The sequence below is a fragment of the Polypterus senegalus genome, chromosome 2, assembly GCF_016835505.1.
Source record: "Polypterus senegalus isolate Bchr_013 chromosome 2, ASM1683550v1, whole genome shotgun sequence".
Taxonomy (NCBI): domain Eukaryota; kingdom Metazoa; phylum Chordata; class Cladistia; order Polypteriformes; family Polypteridae; genus Polypterus; species Polypterus senegalus.
Window position 1 is genome coordinate 97,414,495 of NC_053155.1, and position 23,503 is coordinate 97,437,997.

The 23,503-nt window shown below is 37.7% G+C and overlaps 1 protein-coding gene across 2 annotated transcripts in view; it reads right to left on the reverse strand.

The window, feature by feature from the left end:
• Positions 1–8,941: 8,941 nt before the first annotated feature.
• alkbh8 (alkB homolog 8, tRNA methyltransferase) overlaps positions 8,942–23,503 on the reverse strand; it is a 72,561-nt gene continuing 57,999 nt past the window's right edge. The window contains exons 8-11 of one of the 2 annotated variants that reach the window (XM_039744200.1): positions 22,683–22,834; positions 17,120–17,385; positions 16,215–16,364; positions 8,942–9,534 (exon numbers count right to left, since the gene is read on the reverse strand). In XM_039744200.1, the coding sequence (XP_039600134.1) occupies positions 9,013–9,534; positions 16,215–16,364; positions 17,120–17,385; positions 22,683–22,834 (1,090 nt within the window). In that variant the 3' untranslated portion in view covers positions 8,942–9,012. Of the gene's footprint in view, positions 9,535–10,606; positions 11,028–16,214; positions 16,365–17,119; positions 17,386–22,682; positions 22,835–23,503 lie in introns of those variants that run through there. The other variant, XM_039744201.1, reaches the window with a different exon arrangement.

The following is a 23,503-nucleotide window of genomic DNA, read 5'->3' on the forward strand; positions in this document are numbered from 1 at the left end:
CGAATAGATAAGGAGGCTGTATTATTTTGGAAAACACTTCCATCTGTGGCTCATAGATGCCGATAAGGCAATGCACTTGGTGAATAGTTTATATATTGCGAGCTTCATTATCTTTTGTTACACTTCTCGGGACCCTCCCCCAACCCAGTCCGCGGAAAAAATTACACAAATTAAAAAGGTCCTATGTCACAAAAAGGTTGGGGTAATTTTAACCCACAATCTAGAAAAAATGAGTAAAAAACAAACGTCTTTGGAGAGCTTCTTTGGAAAGGGAAAAAGGCCCAATGAGGAGACAGAAGAAGAACCTTCGACTTCCAAGAAAAAGAAAGCTGCATTTAATAGACAATATCAAGATTCCTACATAAAATACGCTTTTATATCGCTTATCGCTACAGGTGATTCTCACGCACCAAGCCCACTCTGCATAATATGTGGCGACATGCTAGCAAATGAGGCTATGAAGCCTTCGAAACTGTTTCGGCACATGGAGACCAAACACCCTGTATTAAAAGACAAGCCTTTGCAATTTTTTGAAAAGAGAAAACATGAACAAGATGGACAGAGGCAATTGCTAATGGCCACCACCTCAACAAATGCGAGTGCACTGAGACCTTCATACCTAGTGGCTAACCGCATTGCTAAGTTGAAGAAAACTTTTACTATAGGTGAGGAATTGATCCTGCCTGCAGCTAAGGACATTTGCCGTGAACTGCTAGGAGATGCTGCTGTTAAAAGGATAGCACAGGTTCCTCTTTTGGCTAGCACAATCACTAGACGAATTGAGGATATAGCAGAGGACATCGAGACACAGTTGTTGGAGAGGATTAATAAGTCACCATGGTATGCAATTCAGGTTGATGAGTCTACTTACAGTGGTGTGAAAAAATATTTGCCCCCTTCCTGATTTCTTATTCTTTTGCATGTTTGTCACACAAAATGTTTCTGATCATCAAACGCATTTAACCATTAGTCAAATATAACACAAGTAAACACAAAATGCAGTTTTAAATGATGGTTTTATTATTTAGGGAGAAAAAAATCCAAACCTACATGGCCCTGTGTGAAAAAGTAATTGCTCCCTGAACCTAATAACTGGTTGGGCCACACTTAGCAGCAATAACTGCAATCAAGCGTTTGCGATAACTTGCAATGAGTCTTTTACAGAGCTCTGGAGGAATTTTGACCCACTCATCTTTGCAGAATTGTTGTAATTCAGCTTTATTTGAGGGTTTTCTAGCATGAACCGCCTTTTAAGGTCATGCCATAGCATCTCAATTGGATTCAGGTCAGGACTTTGACTAGGCCACTCTAAAGTCTTCATTTTGTTTTTCTTCAGCCATTCAGAGGTGGATTTGCTGGTGTGTTTTGGGTCATTGTCCTGTTGCAGCACCCAATATCGCTTCAGCTTGAGTTAACGAACAGATGGCCGGACATTCTCCTTCAGGATTTTTTGGTAGACAGTAGAATTCATGGTTCCATCTATCACAGCAAGCCTTCCAGGTCCTGAAGCAGCAAAACAACCCCAGACCATCACACTACCACCAACATATTTTACTGTTGGTATGATGTTCTTTTTCTGAAATGCTGTGTTCTCATCAGTCCACAAGGTATTTTCCCAAAAGTCTTGGCAATCATTGAGATGTTTCTTAGAAAAATTGAGACGAGCCCTAATGTTCTTTTTGCTCAACAGTGGTTTGCGTCTTGGAAATCTGCCATGCAGGCCGTTTTTGCCCAGTCTCTTTCTTATGGTGGAGTCGTGAACACTGACCTTAATTGAGGCAAGTGAGGCCTGCAGTTCTTTAGACGTTGTCCTGGTGGTTCGCTGGAGTCCCAAAGCTTAAGAAATGGCTTTATAACCTTTACCAGACTGATAGATCTCAATTACTTCTGTTCTCATTTGTTCCTGAATTTCTTTGGATCTTGGCATGATGTCTAGCTTTTGAGGTGCTTTTGGTCTACTTCTCTGTGTCAGGCAGCTCCTATTTAAGTGATTTCTTGATTGAAACAGGTGTGGCAGTAATCAGGCCTGGGGGTGGCTACGGAAATTGAACTCAGGTGTGATACACCACAGTTAGGTTATTTTTTAACAAGGGGGCAATTACTAGACATGGCACGATACCACTTTTTTATGTCCGATACCGATACCGATATTGTGAATTTGGATATCTGCCATCGTCCACAAATCCGATACAGTCATTGAGTCTTTTTTTAAACAGAAAACAAAAATTAATGCTTTCAAAAAAATGTCCAGATACATTTTATATACCTCAACACAAATACAGAAATCATAACTGTGATATAATAAGGAAGAAACATTGCAAAGAGAACATGGTTTAGTAACCGCTTCTTTTTATTTAAATGTCCTCAGTTTTAGCAGCATTTGACGGACCAGCACCATCCAAAAAATCCAAAAAGACAAGAGCAACTGTATACGAAAATAAAACATAAGATGACATAAAAGCTTAGTATCTAAAGAAACATTAATAATGAAATTCAAAGTGCTTTTTAATGCCAAACCAACACAGGAACTGCAATTTAAAATAATGCAACATAAAATATATACTTTAAAAAAATCTAGAATTGACCCTTACTTAATGGTTAACATAAATATACACCTACAGTGGGATGTCTTACTGAACTTGTGGAACTCTTTTCTTGCTTCACTTTAACATAAGGGGTAGGTTTTTCTTTAGAAAGATCAGCATTTCAGCCTTCTCAGCTGTCAGCCTGCTTCTCCTTTCATCAATAATGATGGAGGCTGTACTGAAGAGCCTCTCGCTCTCCACACTTGTTGAAGGTGCACAAAGAAATTTAGCTGCTGTACAAACCAGAGTGGGTAATCTAGGCTGGTTGACTTGCCAGTACAACAGTGGATTGTCTGAGCTGAATAGTTGGCTCACTGAGGTAGGTTTGCACTTCAATACATGCACTTGAGGTGGTTAACTGAGGAGCAGGCTCTACAGAGCTTTCCTTTAGGATTTCATCAAAATACTTTCAAGTCTGCTGTGGCTTGCAGTTTCCATCCGTGGAGTCTTGCTTGCTGGTTCCACAGCAGCTGATTCACAAGATGTCCCCTCTGCTGGCTCTGAGGAATCTGATGTGCTTCTTTTAAACACTTCCTCCATCTTTCTCACCCTACGATCAAAGCTGCTTTTGCCTGGTTTGAGATTTCTACACTTGTGAAGTATCTGAACGATAATAGCCAAACCACAATATTAAGAGATTATTATACTGTTGGCTGATGAAATATTACAATTTAACTTAACTTCCTCACAGTCAAGTGTGGGATTTGTGAGTAAATGTCTTTAGCTCTCTCTCACTGACACACACACACACTCTCTCTCTCTCTTTCTATCCCATTCTTTCTCTCTCTCACCACACACTCTGCCCTCCTCACAAACGCACACATTAAAAAAAAAAATTCCATACCTGTCTTTATATCTTGGATCCAGCAGTGTTGCAACTGCATATAGTGGCTCAGATTCTACATCTTTGAAGCGCCTGTTAACAGCCTCGAGAAGGGTGATCTTCATCGCCCTTATCCTGTCTGTCCTGGAGGTAGTGAGTGAAAACCCCAGAAGGACCTCTCTGATTAAGCACAACATCGTGACAAAGCCCGGGGTTATAGTCCGAGAACATCCGCATTGTCTTCCCGAGGCAAAAAGAGCTAAAGTGGAGGTTGAGATCAAGCACGTGCTGGAACTTGGTGTAATCGAGGAAAGTCATAGTCCCTGGTCCAGTCCCATTGTATTGATCGCTAAAGCCTGACGGGAGTTAGAGGTTTTGCAAAAACTTCCGTCGACTTAATCAAGTCTCCCAATTTGATGCTTATCCAATGCCACGAGTGGACGACCTCCTCAAGAGGCTTGGACAGGCTCAATATTTGACTATACTGGACATGACAAAAAGGTACTGGCAGGTTCCTTTAACACAGGGTCCCCAACCACCAGGTTGTGGACCGGTACCGGTCCATGGAGCATTTTGTGCCGGGCTGCACCGAATAGATAAGGAGGCTGTATTATTTTGGAAAACACTTCCATCTGTGGCTCATAGATGCCGATAAGGCAATGCACTTGGTGAATAGTTTATATATTGCGAGCTTCATTATCTTTTGTTACACTTCTCGGGACCCTCCCCCAACCCAGTCCGCGGAAAAAATTACACAAATTAAAAAGGTCCTATGTCACAAAAAGGTTGGGGTAATTTTAACCCACAATCTAGAAAAAATGAGTAAAAAACAAACGTCTTTGGAGAGCTTCTTTGGAAAGGGAAAAAGGCCCAATGAGGAGACAGAAGAAGAACCTTCGACTTCCAAGAAAAAGAAAGCTGCATTTAATAGACAATATCAAGATTCCTACATAAAATACGTTTTTATACGTTTATCGCTACAGGTGATTCTCACGCACCAAGCCCACTCTGCATAATATGTGGCGACATGCTAGCAAATGAGGCTATGAAGCCTTCGAAACTGTTTCGGCACATGGAGACCAAACACCCTGTATTAAAAGACAAGCCTTTGCAATTTTTTGAAAAGAGAAAACATGAACAAGATGGACAGAGGCAATTGCTAATGGCCACCACCTCAACAAATGCGAGTGCACTGAGACCTTCATACCTAGTGGCTAACCGCATTGCTAAGTTGAAGAAAACTTTTACTATAGGTGAGGAATTGATCCTGCCTGCAGCTAAGGACATTTGCCGTGAACTGCTAGGAGATGCTGCTGTTAAAAGGATAGCACAGGTTCCTCTTTTGGCTAGCACAATCACTAGACGAATTGAGGATATAGCAGAGGACATCGAGACACAGTTGTTGGAGAGGATTAATAAGTCACCATGGTATGCAATTCAGGTTGATGAGTCTACTTACAGTGGTGTGAAAAAATATTTGCCCCCTTCCTGATTTCTTATTCTTTTGCATGTTTGTCACACAAAATGTTTCTGATCATCAAACGCATTTAACCATTAGTCAAATATAACACAAGTAAACACAAAATGCAGTTTTTAAATGATGGTTTTTATTATTTAGGGAGAAAAAAAAATCCAAACCTACATGGCCCTGTGTGAAAAAGTAATTGCTCCCTGAACCTAATAACTGGTTGGGCCACCCTTAGCAGCAATAACTGCAATCAAGCGTTTGCGATAACTTGCAATGAGTCTTTTACAGAGCTCTGGAGGAATTTTGACCCACTCATCTTTGCAGAATTGTTGTAATTCAGCTTTATTTGAGGGTTTTCTAGCATGAACCGCCTTTTTAAGGTCATGCCATAGCATCTCAATTGGATTCAGGTCAGGACTTTGACTAGGCCACTCTAAAGTCTTCATTTTGTTTTTCTTCAGCCATTCAGAGGTGGATTTGCTGGTGTGTTTTGGGTCATTGTCCTGTTGCAGCACCCAATATCGCTTCAGCTTGAGTTGACGAACAGATGGCCGGACATTCTCCTTCAGGATTTTTTGGTAGACAGTAGAATTCATGGTTCCATCTATCACAGCAAGCCTTCCAGGTCCTGAAGCAGCAAAACAACCCCAGACCATCACACTACCACCACCATATTTTACTGTTGGTATGATGTTCTTTTCTGAAATGCTGTGTTCTCATCAGTCCACAAGGTATTTTCCCAAAAGTCTTGGCAATCATTGAGATGTTTCTTAGAAAAATTGAGACGAGCCCTAATGTTCTTTTTGCTCAACAGTGGTTTGCGTCTTGGAAATCTGCCATGCAGGCCGTTTTTGCCCAGTCTCTTTCTTATGGTGGAGTCGTGAACACTGACCTTAATTGAGGCAAGTGAGGCCTGCAGTTCTTTAGACGTTGTCCTGGTGGTTCGCTGGAGTCCCAAAGCTTAAGAAATGGCTTTATAACCTTTACCAGACTGATAGATCTCAATTACTTCTGTTCTCATTTGTTCCTGAATTTCTTTGGATCTTGGCATGATGTCTAGCTTTTGAGGTGCTTTTGGTCTACTTCTCTGTGTCAGGCAGCTCCTATTTAAGTGATTTCTTGATTGAAACAGGTGTGGCAGTAATCAGGCCTGGGGTGGCTACGGAAATTGAACTCAGGTGTGATACACCAGAGTTAGGTTATTTTTAACAAGGGGCAATTACTTTTCACACAGGGCCATGTAGGTTTGGATTTTTTCTCCCTAAATAATAAAAACCATCATTTAAAAACTGCATTTTGTGTTTACTTGTGTTATATTTGACTAATGGTTAAATGTGTTTGATGATCAGAAACATTTTGTGTGACAAACATGCAAAAGAATAAGAAATCAGGAAGGGGGCAAATAGTTTTTCACACCACTGTATATTGACAACAAGGCAATACTACTTGTTTATGTGCAATATATATATCAGGAGACATGTTATGTGCACTGTCACTGCCAAGCAACACCACTGGCACAGAACTATTCAAATCTTTAAATAATTACATATCAGGAAAGCTGGATTGGTCCTTTTGTGTCAGCATATGCATGGACAGAGCTGCTGCCATGACAGAACAGACTTCTGGTTTAATTGCTCGAGTTAAGGAGGTTGCACCTGAATGTGAGTCTACACACTGTGTCATTCACAGGGAAATGTTGGCTTGCCGAAAAATGTTACCTGAACTTAACAGCATATTAAATGATGTCATTAAAGTCATTAACTACATCAAAGCAAATGCCTTAAACTCACATCTGTTCGAGCAGCTTTGTGATGAGATGGATGCAAAGCACAAAAGCCTTCTCTTACACACAGAAGTAAGATGTCTATCTAAAGGGAGATCGTTGGCCAGAGTTTTTGAGTTACGAGAGCCACTGCGGAGATTTCTTTCAGAAAAAAAAGCCACAGCTGGCAGAACATTTCAGTGACATGAACTTGGTTGCAAAACTCGCTTACTTGTGTGACATATTCAATCTGCTTAATGAACTCAGTCTCTCACTTCAGGGGAAAATGACAACGGTCTTCAAGTTGGCAGACAAAGTAGCTGCATTCAAAGCCAAACTTGAATTGTGGGGACAGTGAGTGAACAGAGAGATATCTGACATGTTTCAGACATTAGCAGGGGTTTTGGAAGAAACTGAGCCCAATTCTAAATTCTCACAGCTTGTGCACGACCACCTGTCTCTGCTTTTAAACGAGTTCAAGCGGTACTTTCCAACCACAAAAGACCCCCGAACTTCTAAAGAATGGATACGCGACCCATTTGTGAACAAATCAGGTGAATCGAGCCTGTCCATGCAGGAAGAAGATCAACTGCTAGAGATTGCAAATGACTTACTTACTTATAACCTATTTATGTATTTACTTTTTTATATATACTTTTTAAAATATTTATATATAAAAGGTAATCAAAAGGAACTACTCTGGGCATCTCTCTCCTAAGAGGTTTTGTTTTTTCAATGTGCTCGCCTGCAAATGGTGGCCTTAAAAGTGTGTTTCAAACAACAACTCTGTCAGCGTTCTGGATTAAGATCAAGGCAGAATTTCCAGCGATCGCCAAAAAAGCAGTGAATGCATTGCTTCCATTTCCAACAACCTATCTTTGTGAAACGGGATTTTCTGCCGTGACAGTGACCAAAACCAAATTACAGAGTAGACTTGACATAAGTAACACACTTCGGGTGACATTGTCTCTCCCATTACCCCCAGATGGGACCGGCTCATAAAAGGGAAACAAGCTCAGGGCTCCCACCAATTCTGCGGGATGTTGAGTTGTATTTTTACACACTTTGTTTTTAGTTTTTTTTTATACCGTCTGTGAAAATATTGTTTTATATGAAACTGGTTCATGGCGCAAAAAAGGTTGGGGACTGCTGCACCACAACACACACTTCAATGTGTTTTGTTACACATATATCATCCATCCCCCACAGTTTGGTCCGGTCCGCGGAACTGTGTATGGAATGAAACCGGTCCATGGTTGCGAAAAGGTTGGGGACCACTGCTTTAACGGACTCCACGAAGGTTAAGGCTGCGTTTAGCACCCTGAGTGGACACTGGCAGTATCGTGCCCTTCCATTTGGGTTACACAGAGCTCCAGCAACCTTCCAGTATCTGGTGGACAAAGTGCTCAGACCTCATAACTCATACAGTGCTGCCTACCTGGATAACATGGTCACCTATTCCAGCACATGGATGGAACACCTACAGCAAGTAAAATCGGTATTGCGGACACTTGGTGAGGCTAGGCTTCGGATTAATCTCAAGAAATGTTCCTTTGGATTGAGCGAAGCCAAGTATTTGGGTTACCTTAAGGGTCGGGATACCATGAAGCCACAGTGCTCCAAAGTAGATGCCATTTTGAAATGGCCCTGTCCGCAAACCAAGCGGCAGGTCCAAGCCTTTCTTGGGTTAGCAGGGTACTACCGCCAGTTTGTGCCCCGGTTCTCGGAGAGAGCGGCACCCTTGACTGATTTGACAAAGAAAAGGGCCCCAAACATTTTGGTGTGGACTGTAAAGACAGGCACTGCATTTAGTGACTTGAACCAGGCACTTACGTCCGCTCCTGTTTTGAAAGCACCTAACTTTTCTTTACCCTTCATCCTCCAGACGGATACTTCAGACACAGGCCTGGGGGCCGTGCTGAGCCAAAGCGTCAATGGTGTAGAATACCCCATCATGTTCCTGAGCCGGAAACAGTTGGACCCGGAGACCAGGTATGCGGGGGTGGAGAGAGTGGCTTTGGTTTGATTAAATGGGCAATTACTGAGCTGAGGTACTACCTGTTGGGCCGGGAATTCATCCTTGTCACGGACCATGGACATTTACAGTGGATGGCCCTGCACAGGGAGTCGAATCCGCGGGTCACCTGGTGGTATATACACACACATACACACACACACACACACACATATATATATATATATATATATATATATATATATATATATATATATATATATATATATATACATACACACCAGTACACACACTTTTGAAATATAAATGAAACACCATGTGAATATGATTTCCATCATTCTTTAAAGTTTATTTGGACAATTATTAAAATGTTTTTCAATGATTCATGTTAAAATAGTTCTATAACAATTTACCAATAATGACACACCAATTACCCTGATCATAGTAGCTACTGAGAATCTGAACACATTCAATTTTAGCACATAATTCCTCCAGCTCTCCTTTGCTGAAAACGTGATAATAGCGATGAAATACAGCAGAGTTTTGAGGTTCTATGTCAGATTCAACACTTGGCTTATCAGTTTCTCTGCTATTCTTGGAGATACCTTTGAGATGCCACGGCACAAGCAAATCCTTTGACAGAAATGAAGTCCTATTGGTGTGAATAGTTAGTTCAGCTTGAAAAGGCTCCTCTGCAGTGTCCTCACTGGTATCTTCCATGTTGTGACTGCAGGTTGTGGAAGTCAGCTCGTTGTGCTTGGATTCTTTCATATCTTTTTGGCTTAATTGACCTTTATTTACTTTCAGATACTTAGACTTCTTGTTATTGTACTCCTGTTCCAAAGCCCAGACATAAATCAGAGCTTTTCCTCCAGGCTTCAAAATTCTCATTAGTTCCATAATAGCTGCCAAACGTCGTCCCTAAACATAAAACACAATTAGCATTGTTTTTCCCTAATACATCCGTTTACTTATTTAGATTAGCAGCTTTTGTCAAAACCCAACAAGCCATTAATGCAAAATAAGGCTAAATCTGTACATATTAATCTTAATTTTTTTTAGCATTTTACTAGTGACAGAGCAGTCAAGATGCAATGCAATTTTGCAATGCAAAAATCATTAATGTTGTACAGAATGTTTTCAAGTTACAGTAAATTAAATAATACAGAGATTATACAGTGACAGGTTGCTGCATGAGTAGCATGAAGATGAAACTTGTTAATTTATGTTCAGCATCCATTCACGCAAAAATAAACAAAAAAAGCAAACAAAAGGTGGAGAAAATAGTACATATTTTAGAAGGATAACAGTGGTTGGTGTCTTATTTTTCTGGAACAAATTCTAGGTTACTGGCTTTTCTAATTATCAAACACTCAATATCTTAAGATTTACTATTTGTAAATTTGTATTTACCCTGTTGTTCTATTTTTCTAGGTTTATCTTTTTCATTGATTGATTTTATTTAAATAGTTTCTTAGACTTTCTTTGATATCTTATTAAAAAATGCATGTGAATGGAAATCTACTTTAACTGTACGTTTTTCCCTCTATGATTTTAAACACTTCGAACTTGTCACCTCTTAATCCTCTTTTGCTTAAGCTGAAAAGGCTCAGCTCTTTTAATCTTTCTTCATAATTCATCCCTTGTAGCCCCGAAATGAGCCTAGTCACTCTTTTCTGGACCTTTTCTAGCGCTGCTATGCCCTTTTTGTAGTCTGGAGACCTAACCTGCTCTCAGTACTCCAGATGAGGTCTCATTGGTGTATTATAAAGCTTGAGTATAACCTCCTTGGACTTGTACTCCACACATTCTGCAATATAACCTAACATTCTGTTAGCCTTTTTAATGGCTTCTGAACACTGTCTGGAAGTTGACAGCATAGAGTCGACTATGACTCCTAAACCCTTCTCATCAAGGTGTACTCTTGATTTTCAGACCTACCATTCAAACCTAACATTTTTACTTCCTATGTGTAATACTTTACATTCACTGACATTAAATTTCACCTGCCACAAATCTGCCTAAGCCTGTATTCTGTACAAATCCTACTGTAACGATTTAATGGAGTCCATATTATTTCCCAATCCCCCTATTTTGGTATCATCTACAAACTTAACCAACTTGTTACTTATATTCCTATCTAAATCATTTATATATATATATATTAAAAATAGCAGCGGCCCTAGCACTGGCCCTGTGGAACACAACTGTTAACATCAGCCACGCTCATGCTTCCTGTGTCTGAGCCAATTCTGCACTTCTAAAAACATCACCCTGAACTCCCACTTCTTCATGTGGTACATTTTTTCATTAACTGCCACTTTACCTGAAAACAACATTGAGATCCCTTCTTTATTTTTTCCTCTTTGAGCTTTGATTTGCAGACTTCTGAACAATAAAATTATTTTCTTTTGCTATAAGAATCAGTCAAGGAAAAGATAACACTGAATAAATTTTTTTTGGCATTTGAACAGCAGCAACATTTAAGAAAAAACCATTTAATGTGTCAAATTTTGATTTAATTACACCTTTTCTATATTACTGATCGGGGCCTCATGTATAATGCCGTGTGTAGAACTCACACTATAACATAGCGTGTGCTTGATGCTGTATACCGATAATTCTCTTTCTCAGCTTCTGTAGATCTTTGATTCCCCACTCAGATACAGTGATATAAATACTCTGAGTGGTGCAGTGAGAGTAATATGGAAAAAGATGATCTGCTGTGGCAACCCCTAACAGAAGCAGCTGAAAGAAGAAGAAAGTGCAGTGAAAGTAACAACGCTAAAGCAGCTATTGTATTTAAAATAGTTTGACCATTCCATGCACCCGATATTGTTACTGGGTAATTACAGTAATCCCTCACTATATCGCGCTTCGACTTTCGCGGCTTCACTCTATCGCGGATTTTAAATGTAAGCACATCTAAATATATATCATGGATTTTTCGCTGGTTCGCCGCTTTCTGCAGACAATGGGTCTTTTAATTTATGGTACATGCTTCCTCAGTTTGTTTGCCCAGTTGATTTCATACAAGGGACGCTATTGGTGGATGGCTTAGAAGCTACCCAATCAGAGCATGTATTACATATTAACTAAAACTCCTCAATGATATAAGATATGCTTCCCGCGCGGTGCTTGAGATTGTTTGCTTCTCTCTATCTTTCTCACTCTCTCTGCCTGACGAAGGGGGTGTGAGCAGAGGGGCAGAGGACACGGACGCTCCTCTACAAAATGCCGCTTTATCACGGTGCTTCTGTATACTTATAAGCACGTTTGATTGATTGTTTGCTTTTCTTAGCGAGCGCTCTCTCTGACATTCCCTGCTAATGATGGCACTCCTTTGAAGATAAGATATGTTTGCATTTTTTTAATTGTGAGAAAGAACTGTCATCTGTGTCTTGTAATGGAGCACAGTTTAAACGTTTGACTAAAGGGTGTTATTTCATGTCTAAAGGGCTCTAATAATGTTAACAGGGTGGGAGAGTTTATAAGGGCTTAAAATATATAAAAATAACCATACAAACATATGGTTTCTACTTCGCGGATTTTCACCTATCGCGGGGGGGGGGGGGGGGTCTGGAACGCAACCCCCACGATCAAGGAGGGATTACTGTACTATTAAACTAATAAACAATATGTGGTTAATTTCAGTGTATTTATAAAGCCGCGTCAGGGATGTGGATCTGAAAAAGAAAGGATAACCACACAGGAACTGTAGCACTGCTTCAACGCTGGGTGCCGCCAGTCTGCAAAACCGAGCGGAGAACTTGCGTACGCCAGGGTATGAGGTACCGTGGAAATGTGCGTGGCTTTATGCCAAGTTTAGGTTTTATACATCACGATTTGAACGTGGAAACGTTCTCATACGCACTGTTTATACATGAGGCCCCAGGTGTTAAAAAGCCTCTTATTCAGTGGATGTGCAATGGTTATAATCTCAATACCTTATAATGCAGTAATAAAGCCTATTTAGTTTATTTTAATTTAGTTAATAATACACATTACTAACTATTGGACATAAAATATATAGTTATTTAATAATTACAATAGTAATCATTTTCCTATACTCTCCTCTTTTAGGATATTCTATAAACAGCATATAGCCTAAGTACCAGAAAATGATAAATCAGATTTATTTACAGCACTTCAGGAAATAAGATAGATTAAAACTTTATTTGTGTGTGACTGAGTAAAGATTTAATATCTTTAGTAAGGTTCTCATTAGGTAACCTACAAGGGTACTAATTATAATATACTGTATTATGATTAGAAACTTGTAAGCAGCTTTATCTCAGAATTTAGCAATTCATTTCATGCAAACATCAACTGACTTATCTATTCTACTACTATATTTTCTAATAATGTTTATTCCAGGCTACTTAAAAAAGTTGTTGTATGCTTCATCCAAAGCAGTAGGCCAAAATGAATGTCCCACTGACAAGCTTCTCTGTGTATCCAGCAGCTCATAATTTAAAACATCTCAAGAAATACTGGCATTGCAAAATTCATTTTCTAGGTAAACTGATTTTAGTTTGATATCCTCTGAGACAACTACAAAAGTATTTTTTACAGCACACTTTTATATACCAGATGTGCATGTGCTTTAAAAGATGTCAAATAAAAAGATGCACAAAAAAAAGTAAATTAGGTAAAAATAATAATGAATAAATAACAAAAAATGAATCAATATGGGCTGACATAAAACATATTTATTATTATTATTATTTAAGGAAATAATGTATCATACTATTAACATTAGCAATTAAGGTTTTCCATTACAACAAGGTGGATCAATTAAACAATAAAAAGTCTAGCTATGCACTAAAAACATGGATTTTCTTCTGAAACATACCTAGCACTTGAACTAGAATGCACTGGTAACAAAACTGGCAGTTAAACAACCTTACTTTTTTTTCTGGGATGATTTTGGAGATATTTGTTATATAAAACAGGCTACACTCACACTTTGCATTTGAATAGTACAATTAGATGAAGCTAACTTTTAGTATTATCCACTCAACATGAATACATTTTTAAATACCTCATACATATGTTTAAGGTGAACTCTCTTAAGAAAGGATATCATATAAGGAAAGCTATCCCTTATGATTTCCCAGGTTGTTGCTGGTGCAGGAACCCTACGAATATGGAAATTCAGAAATACACTTTGGGCCCATGATTACTGCATTGTCTAAGTTTATTACACTAGATAAAATGAAAAATGTTCTAAGAAACACAAGAAAGAATGATTACTGTGCAAGACAAAGATGTGCGGCCGCCCCCATGAAAAAGTGTGTAGTTAAGCCGTTCTTTAATGAACTGTAACTTTTTACAAAATGTAACTTATTATATTAAAGTTGTGTGAACTGTTTATTTATGGTATTAAATTACAAAGATGATTAATATTACACATACAAAAAAAATCCAATAAAATGCTAAACATGACAAAGTTCATAGATTCAGATATTGGTGGTGTACAGTAGTTATGAAATGAAATCCCCTATGAATGCGTCCTGAATCCAATTGTTTAGTGAAGTGTTGAAACAAAAACACACCACCATTTGCGATCCTCTTGACTTCTTCTGGCTGACTTTTAAAACCAACAACCTCATCTTTCACACAGAAGCCCTAGCGGCAACCACCAACGCTGCCCAAAGATGCAGTACTTATGGGAATGCTGGGATTTGCAGTCCATTTAAGCAGTAATACCACAGTGTCTGTGGATTTCTGCAATACTCGCAAAACAATTTCCACCTAAACATTGAAAACAAATCTGCAAATTGGCAGACCCATTAATTGTAAACCCACGAATCGCAAGGGCTGATCTGTATAATGCGAAAAGTGAGTATATGCCAATAGAAACACCAGGAGTTTAGCCCCAGTGCTTCAATTACAACTAACAGAATCCCTGGAAATGAACTGCCAAGGGATTTAGATATCTGCAGCATGTCTAATTAGTACACCTCTTACGTATGTATTCAACAAGTACAAGTTTTTATGTTACTTTCTTTTCTGAATGTTGTTTGTGTTTCTGACATGTTTTCATCTTGGTAGCAACCACAAAGGCTCTACATCATCATCTTTAAAAGAATTTAGTGGTAAAAGGGCACATAAGGCACATTTCATCCAGTTTTGCCACCCTGTAGTACTTCTCTGTAATGAATAAAACTAAACTCAGTGCCTTCACAGAAATATATGGAGATGCCACTGCCAGCATAGCTCAAATTGTCCCAGTATAATTATACACATTTATGCAGAGAAAATGCTAAGAAACTGTTGAAAGTCAAACAGTATGGATATTCTCCACTGGTAATGTTTAGCATTATTAACAGCATGCTTATTTTATACAGTATCTTGTGTCAAATAAAATATAAAAACATGCACACAATAATAAAAATTAATTTCTAAAACTAGGTAGTTTGTTTGTTCTGTCTGTCCACAATGACTAAGGTGGAGGCACAGGGATAATGATGCAAATAATCATAGCTTCAGATACCTCAAATCAAACTCTTTTCAAGATATGATTAAATGTGTCGCAATGCACAACTTATAGTTGTAGGGAATGTTAAACTTGATGACTGCCATTGCCAATCTCTTTGACTGAGCATGTCATGTTACATGACTAGAAACTGCACAGTATGTCAATGCATAGTGACAATCCAGTATAGTTTCACTTTTCCAAATTGTCACAAGTTCACCCATTTTTCTGATGGCCAACTCTCAGATTGTTTGGACTGAGTCATTGGGTATGTCAAACATAAAAAATGCAATAATGGGAGCGCATCATGACAGCCTCGAACTTGTTAAGATTATGTAAATGAAGTCTGCAACTGAAAATCACTGCAAACGTTGTGCAATGTGATATGACCTTAAGGACTGACAACCTCTGGAAAGGAACTGAAAGTTCCAGGGAATCTTCTAAGCCTAGTGACGCCTAAACCAAAAACTAAAGTGCAGCCTATTCTGGGTGCATGAGACCAAGGGTCCCCATAAGGCAGAAGGAGCAGCAATAAATGACAGCTCTAAGAACTGAATTTCACCCAAGAGAATAACCAGAAGTTTAAGGACCAAATTCATAAGAGGATCCCTAGCATTTGAGCAAGGGCACATGGTAATATAACCTCCTGTTTTAACATAATAAAGGACAGATTGCATACTTATTATGAAAAGACATCACTCAGAATAACTAAATAACACACAATCTTTATCTTATTTAGTTCAAACTATTTATCTGGCATTATCTGTACAAGTAAACATATTCCTTACGTTTCGGATTGAAATATTACACATGCACTATTTTAAATGGCTGAGTGCTTCCTCAGTGATCACAACATTTTAATTTTAATTGCAATGTTGTTCAATTATGTTTCAGTTTTTGAAAAGGAAAGTTAAAAAGTTAAGTTATCCTGAATTTCATTTTGTTCATTTCAGTGAATTTCCACAGATGTTAGATTTAATGATACAATAAAAGTAAGAGAAATAACTTAAGTAACTTTAAAAAGCTCCTCTGTACAAGACCCAAGCTTACCTTCATTACAACGAAAGCAAAACAAATCACACACAAATTAATAAAGCAAAAACCTTTTGTACCAACTTACCTTAGTTGAAAAATGGTGGATCACAGCAATAGATATACATGCATCACAAATTCCATCACGAACAGGAATGGACAAAGCATCAGATACAAAAGCTTGAAATTGTCTTTCTCTGCAGATTTCTACAAGGTTCCTGCTACGATCACAGCCAATCTGTCCATATAACAGAATAAAATTTTACTTCAGTATTTTTGTTTCTATTTCCTTCAAATTGTATTTTGCAAAATCAAGAGCCAAGAATTTTTTTATAATTTTCTTCTTATATCCTTAAAATTCCATTGTTATCCAGCTGATGGCAGCTGGATACACTTGATATGCCCCCAGAGATATTCTAGCAAATGTTTTTTTATTTCTTGAATGGTATTGCATTTTCATTTGTAAACCACACAGATATCACTGTATGTTGGCTTAGTGGTATGTGAGTTTGATATAGAGTTAGGTTCCCAGCCTGTTCATTAATTATAGTATATGCAATCTACACAATATCCCATATATCAGTGTGGGTTAATATAGGGTATTCCAATTATCCCACATCCCCATGATACTGTATTCAGTTAGGAAAATTTGGCAAGTCAAAAATGTCTCAGCATCAGTGTGTCCTGTCAAGGATTGTCATTGTGTCCATAATTTATGTTTTGTCCAGTGCTGCAAAGGTTAGCTCTTTGTGTCCGTGTCTTCGAAATGCAGTTTCAAGAAATCTATGATGGAGAAGGGCATTATATAAAAATGACTGAAATAATAGTACTCAGCCATACAGTGTCTCTGAAAAGAAGGAATTTCATGTTAGCGATGTAAGTAGAAGGGATGGTCTAAATAACAGCTCTTTGACACTATTACACTTGCATTTTTAAATTTTGCTGAAAGTAAAATGTACAGTATACAGTAAAACAACCGTTGCCCTTGCTTACCATATAAAGATCCTTATTGACACCTAGGTATTTACCATTTCCACAGCCAACATCTACCACCAAGGCACCACTAGGAAGGGATTTCAGGAACCCGACTACCTTTGGCCAAGGAGAGTGCCTGGTGCTACTGAAATGGCCAGCAATTTCTTCATAGACTTTGTGCACAAAATCTTGCTCGAGACGTGATGCATCCACTTCACTTTGTGGAACTGAAGGAGGAACATTTAATTTTCCAGTACTTTGACTGTCACATACTGATGGATAAACTGTAAATATAGAAACTTAATCAATTTGCTGTTCCTGAAAGAGTAAAATGTTAAAGCAAAACTCAAGCAATAAACTAAAGTAACTGAGGTTAATCATTAATTAGTGAAAGAAGCAGTTTTTCCACACATAAGAAGAATATGCCACTCTATGGTTTCTTAATACTTTGGCAGAAGTTGAAACAAGGCTATTACCTAAGGTTTCTACAAATTTACATTGCACTCCTGGATTTTTGTCAGAAACATGGATGAACAACATAAATATTGTTCAGCTGGAAGGCAAATATACCCCCATTTTAGCTCTACAAGAGAATAAAGTAAGGTTTTATGTACAATTTACTTATTTCAAACCACTTTAAACCAAAAGAAAAACACTTCTCCGACCACAAACCTTTGTGTCATCATCACATAAACTGCTATAAAGGTCAAAGATTTTTATTTTAATGATGGCCTCCGTCATAGCCTCAGATCTCAGTCACTGAGATCTCTTCTTTGAGCTATGGTAGACAGCACAATGAGATAATGGATCTGTCTTGTATTACTATGTTTAATACTTGTATAATAATAAATATAAATAAATATATTTTTAAATGTTTAAAAATCTCACTGACCACAACTATGCGCAAACACCTACTTTTAGTAAATATGAGGTATATATTATCTTTATTTTATACTAGGGGGCTTCGCTTGCCAACCTCCGTGTTTGGTTTTCTGGATACACACATTTAAGATTTTTTTTCTTTTGAATTGTTGTTATTTCATTAGTTTCACTTTTATTTCAGAACTTCTGTAAAAACAATATTTGGAATCTTTGGAGTCCCAATATGCTGAATCTTTTTAATGAGATCAGTGAGACATGTGTTTAATGACTTTGTACCATAATCCAGGATAGGTTTCTCTGTTTGGAATCTACATCATCAGCAGTTAATCATTTTTTTTGCAAAGTAACTAATAAATGCATGTAAGGTAAACTCAGTTTTTGAAATTCTCCGATTTAAACTTTAAAGCCTTACAATATTTACATACTTCTGACATATCACCTAGGTCCATATATTCAATCTCTATTCGCCTTTTTGTTATTTCTCTTTCTTTGTGCTAATGCAGCATTTACTTTCTTTGTTTTGACACTGTCACTTTTTTCTGCTTTCATATTCTGTATCTTACTCTGCATGTGTTTCGCGCCTATGTTTTTTTTGAGTCTTTTGAATTCCAGTTTTCATTATTTTTAACCTGTTCTGCATGTGTTTGGCCCCCTTGTTTTTTAACCTCTTTATGACGTTTTACTTTGCTTTCTACTCTATCTTTTATTTCTGACCTCGCTTTGTCCTGCTTTTTTTCCAATGACACCTGGTCCATGGTGATTATTTTCCCTTTTTCAAGTAATAATTTCCATTTATTTGCGCTCCTGCAATCTTTACTTTCTTTTTTTATACTTTCCAATTTTCCTACTTCATATTCTTTAACTTTCTCCACGTGTATTGCGCCAACGATTTTTTTTGAGCCTTTCGAATTCCACTGCTTTCATAATCTCTAACCTGCTCTGCATGTGTATAGTGCCAATGTGTCTTTTAATTCTGAGCTGGATTGGAAACACTTTTTTTTTTTAAATTCCACTTGTTCCGGGCTGACAATTACTTTCCTTATTTTCTGAATTAGTACCTTGATTCTTCTTTTTCTTTTTTTTCTCTCCAACGCTTTTGAGTCTCTTTTCTCCATGCTGCTTTCTTCTTCGCTTAGTCAGCTACATTTCATTTATAACGTATTGTCCTTATATGCTTTATATGTGGTGAGAGCCCTATGTGTGCTCAAAGCCTCCTTTACACAACTGAGTGTTTTGCTGCCTCTAGGCTTATTTGATACTGATTGTAAGTAGGGCATGTCTTGCAAGAATCTTATGTTCCACGTCATCGCGAGACGGTCCTGGGTCAATCTGTTGGCCCAAAATCTCATGTTTAAGGTCCCCGCGAGACACTCCGTGGCCAATCTCTTTCATCTTGTGTTTTCTTTTAAATGTCTTCCATGATCTTCTTGTGAAGATCACGTCTCAACGCCCTAGTGTTTCTCTCCAGGATTTTTTTTTTTATAAAACAGAGATATAGTATTTTATTTTTATTTACTTTAAAATTTGTATCCTAGATCTGTAGAAAGTCTAGTTTTTGTTTTTTTTTCCCTGGCTGAAACTGGTAAATAAAGAAAAACAGCTACTTTTTGGAATGTATTTGGTAATGTGTCTGCTTTAACTAATAAATATAAAATATTACATATACAGTGGTGTGAAAAACTATTTGCCCCCTTCCTGATTTCTTATTCTTTTGCATGTTTGTCACACAAAATGTTTCTGATCATCAAACACATTTAACCATTAGTCAAATATAACACAAGTAAACACAAAATGCAATTTTTAAATGATGGTTTTTATTATTTAGGGAGAAAAAAAATCCAAACCTACATGGCCCTGTGTGAAAAAGTAATTGCCCCCAAAACCTAATAACTGGTTGGGCCACCCTTAGCAGCAATAACTGCAATCAAGCGTTTGCGATAACTTGCAATGAGTCTTTTACAGCGCTCTGGAGGAATTTTGGCCCACTCATCTTTGCAGAATTGTTGTAATTCAGCTTTATTTGAGGGTTTTCTAGCATGAACCGCCTTTTTAAGGTCATGCCATAGCATCTCAGTTGGATTCAGGTCAGGACTTTGACTAGGCCACTCCAAAGTCTTCATTTTGCTTTTCTTCAGCCATTCAGAGGTGGATTTGCTGGTGTGTTTTGGGTCATTGTCCTGTTGCAGCACCCAAGATCGCTTCAGCTTGAGTTGACGAACAGATGGCCGGACATTCTCCTTCAGAATTTTTTGGGTAGACAGTAGAATTCATGGTTCCATCTATCACAGCAAGCCTTCCAGGTCCTGAAGCAGCAAAACAACCCCAGACCATCACACTACCACCACCATATTTTACTGTTGGTATGATGTTCTTTTTCTGAAATGCTGTGTTCCTTTTATGCCAGATGTAACAGGACATTTGCCTTCCAAAAGTTCAACTTTTGTCTCATCAGTCCACAAGGTATTTTCGAAAAGTCTTGGCAATCATTGAGATGTTTCTTAGCAAAAGTGAGACGAGCCCTAATGTTCTTTTTGCTTAACAGTGGTTTGCGTCTTGGAAATCTGCCATGCAGGCCGAACACTGACCTTTTGGATGAGTCGTCTTGGGGGGTAATTTTGGTCGGCGGCCACTCCTGGGAAGGTTCACCACTGTTCCATGTTTTTGCCATTTGTGGATAATGGCTCTCACTGTGGTTCGCTGGAGTCCCAAAGCTTTAGAAATGGCTTTATAACCTTTACCAGACTGATAGATCTCAATTACTTCTGTTCTCATTTGTTCCTGAATTTCTTTGGATCTTGGCATGATGTCTAGCTTTTGAGGTGCGTTTGGTCTACTTCTCTGTGTCAGGCAGCTCCTATTTAAGTGATTTCTTGATTGAAACAGGTGTGGCAGTAATCAGGCCTAGGGGTGGCTACGGAAATTGAACTCAGGTGTGATACACCACAGTTAGGTTATTTTTTAACAAGGGGGCAATTACTTTTTCACACAGGGCCATGTAGGTTTGGATTTTTTTTCTCCCTAAATAATAAAACCATCATTTAAAAACTGCATTTTGTGTTTACTTGTGTTATATTTGACTAATGGTTAAATGTGTTTGATGATCAGAAACATTTTGTGTGACAAACATGCAAAAGAATAAGAAATCAGGAAGGGGGCAAATAGTTTTTCACACCACTGTAAATGCTATGATCATCACAATCCATATTCATTGGGTATATCATTCTGCAAAAAATAATTGCTTTTTTCCTAACAGTCTCAATTGTGTATCTCAATCAAAATGTTATTCTGTTGTTGATTTAGAAGTAAAATCTGCTTTTTCCAAAATCTAATTTTAAAACCACATAGATAATCTGCATTCTGGCATTATAATACTGGAAATTCTAACTACTTTGTGATCCAGAGCACATTGTCCTTGAGACACATCATTATACTAAAGTAAGCCATGATTTTTCTTTATAAACAGTGAGGAAAATTTAGAACAATTTGCTTCATTAATTTTTAAACCAAAAATCTGTGAACACCTAAAAACTATATATAGACTTAAATGATTTTTTTTCTAAATGAACCTTACAGTTAAGCTACGATTTTGAATTATATATCTTTTCAGACCAGTAAGGAAAAGTGCCAGGTGGCCAGAAAGATAAGCAGCTCCCAAAGTTTCTGAGGCAAGGAGATTATTATTTCTTTATGTTTACATTTCCAGTTCTGCTTGTGGTTCAATATGTCCAACAACCATTCAAACAAAACTCAACACAAAAATCATTGAGAGTAAAATCCATAAATAAAATGGTTGAAATAAAAAGTATGCCTTAAGGATTCTACTAATGTTGAACAATTGATAAGGAGCTTAGACAAACGCACGTGGATTTCAAACAAATGTGTCAATATATTAAAATAGTGCCATAACAAGAAAAACAAACAGAAATGTTGAGTATTTTCCCCATTTTTAGAATCATCTTATTTCTGATTTCAGGGTAACAGTTAAGGACTAAAAGCTCATTAACTAAGTCAATTAACAACAGCATTAGTAAATGCCCTTACGGTTATAAAAGATAAAATTTAAGACATTGCTCTTAATTTTACATTGGACAAGAAAACTCACTAACAATGAATAAAATATTTATATAATGAGAAAAACAGAAAGAAAAACTGTTACAGCTCTGTATAAATGTGGTGGCCATGCATCTGTTTAAATAAGCTGAAAACAACTTATAATGTAATAATATCATCATGTGCTGTAAAATTTTCAAACTTGCTTAATATACTTTTGTGTCACAATGGACTGCAGCCTATGCTGACAGTACTAGGCATGAGGCAGTAGTGAACAGAGAACAGGGCACCAGTCCATCACAGAAGAAACCTAAACAGACCTGTGTTCACTTATACAGAGCCAATGTAGAGCCACAATATGATTTATCCTGCCTGTATTCAGGACATAAGAGGAAACCCAGTGTACGTGGAGAAAAATCCAATGACACCACCCAAAAACCATCCACGTGTTACACAAATTAGCTATCACGCAAACAGTACTTGAAAATGAAAATAAAAACTTCACTTTCAGGAACATATATAGCTTTATGCTTTTGTTTAAGCAAATGTTAACATTTAATTTAAACACAACAAATACTTTATGATGTTAAATATTTAAAGAAATGCTTTACCAATGAAATAACAATACATTTTGGAATATCATACTTACCACAATTGCAAGGAGTTTGCCTCACTTTCCGGAATGTAAAGGAAGTTCTGGTTTCTCTCTTGTTTAATGTTAAGTTCCCGAGATCACTGCTAACTATCTGTGCTACATCAGCATTAATAACTGGAACAACATCAGATTTTCTGGGAGTAATCCTGTCAAAAAAAAAAGAGTAATCCATCTTAACCTGCACCAGTAGCTTTAGGTTCGAATTAGGAGCTAGTTCTTGGTAGAACAGAAGTGCACTGCATAGAAATATATTATACAATTTGGATATTCAGTATTTGCCAAATGTTTTCTCTCAACAGAATTTGGAACAAAATGGATAATGAAAAATGTAAATAATGATGATGTTAACAAGTAAATAACATTCCAGTTATTAAGTAAATCATTTCTATCAGCTACATGGATAAAAAGACTGTAGGCCCTTGATTTATTTAAAGAAACACAAAGCATAATTACAAGCATTTAAATTAATGTTGCTTCCATTTCAAAAATACCTGGATAAGACAGCAGTGCAATACTTTTAACCTAACATGAACATTAGTGGCCTGTGAGAGGAAGACTATGAATGAACTCAACTTAAGTATTCATGGGAAATGAGCAAACTTCACACCCAAAGTAACTGGGATGGCTACCAAAATCACATTCCTAAAGCTGCTCAGGGAATTCCCTTCTCTACCGTGACATCATTTGACACCATGGATCTACAAAACAGACAAGGGCCATAATTAAGATAAACAGCAAAGCAACCAAGTGTTCTGCTATCTCACTGTGTAATCCAGGACACGTTTCTTAACCTGAAAGCAATGCTCTAAGATGCT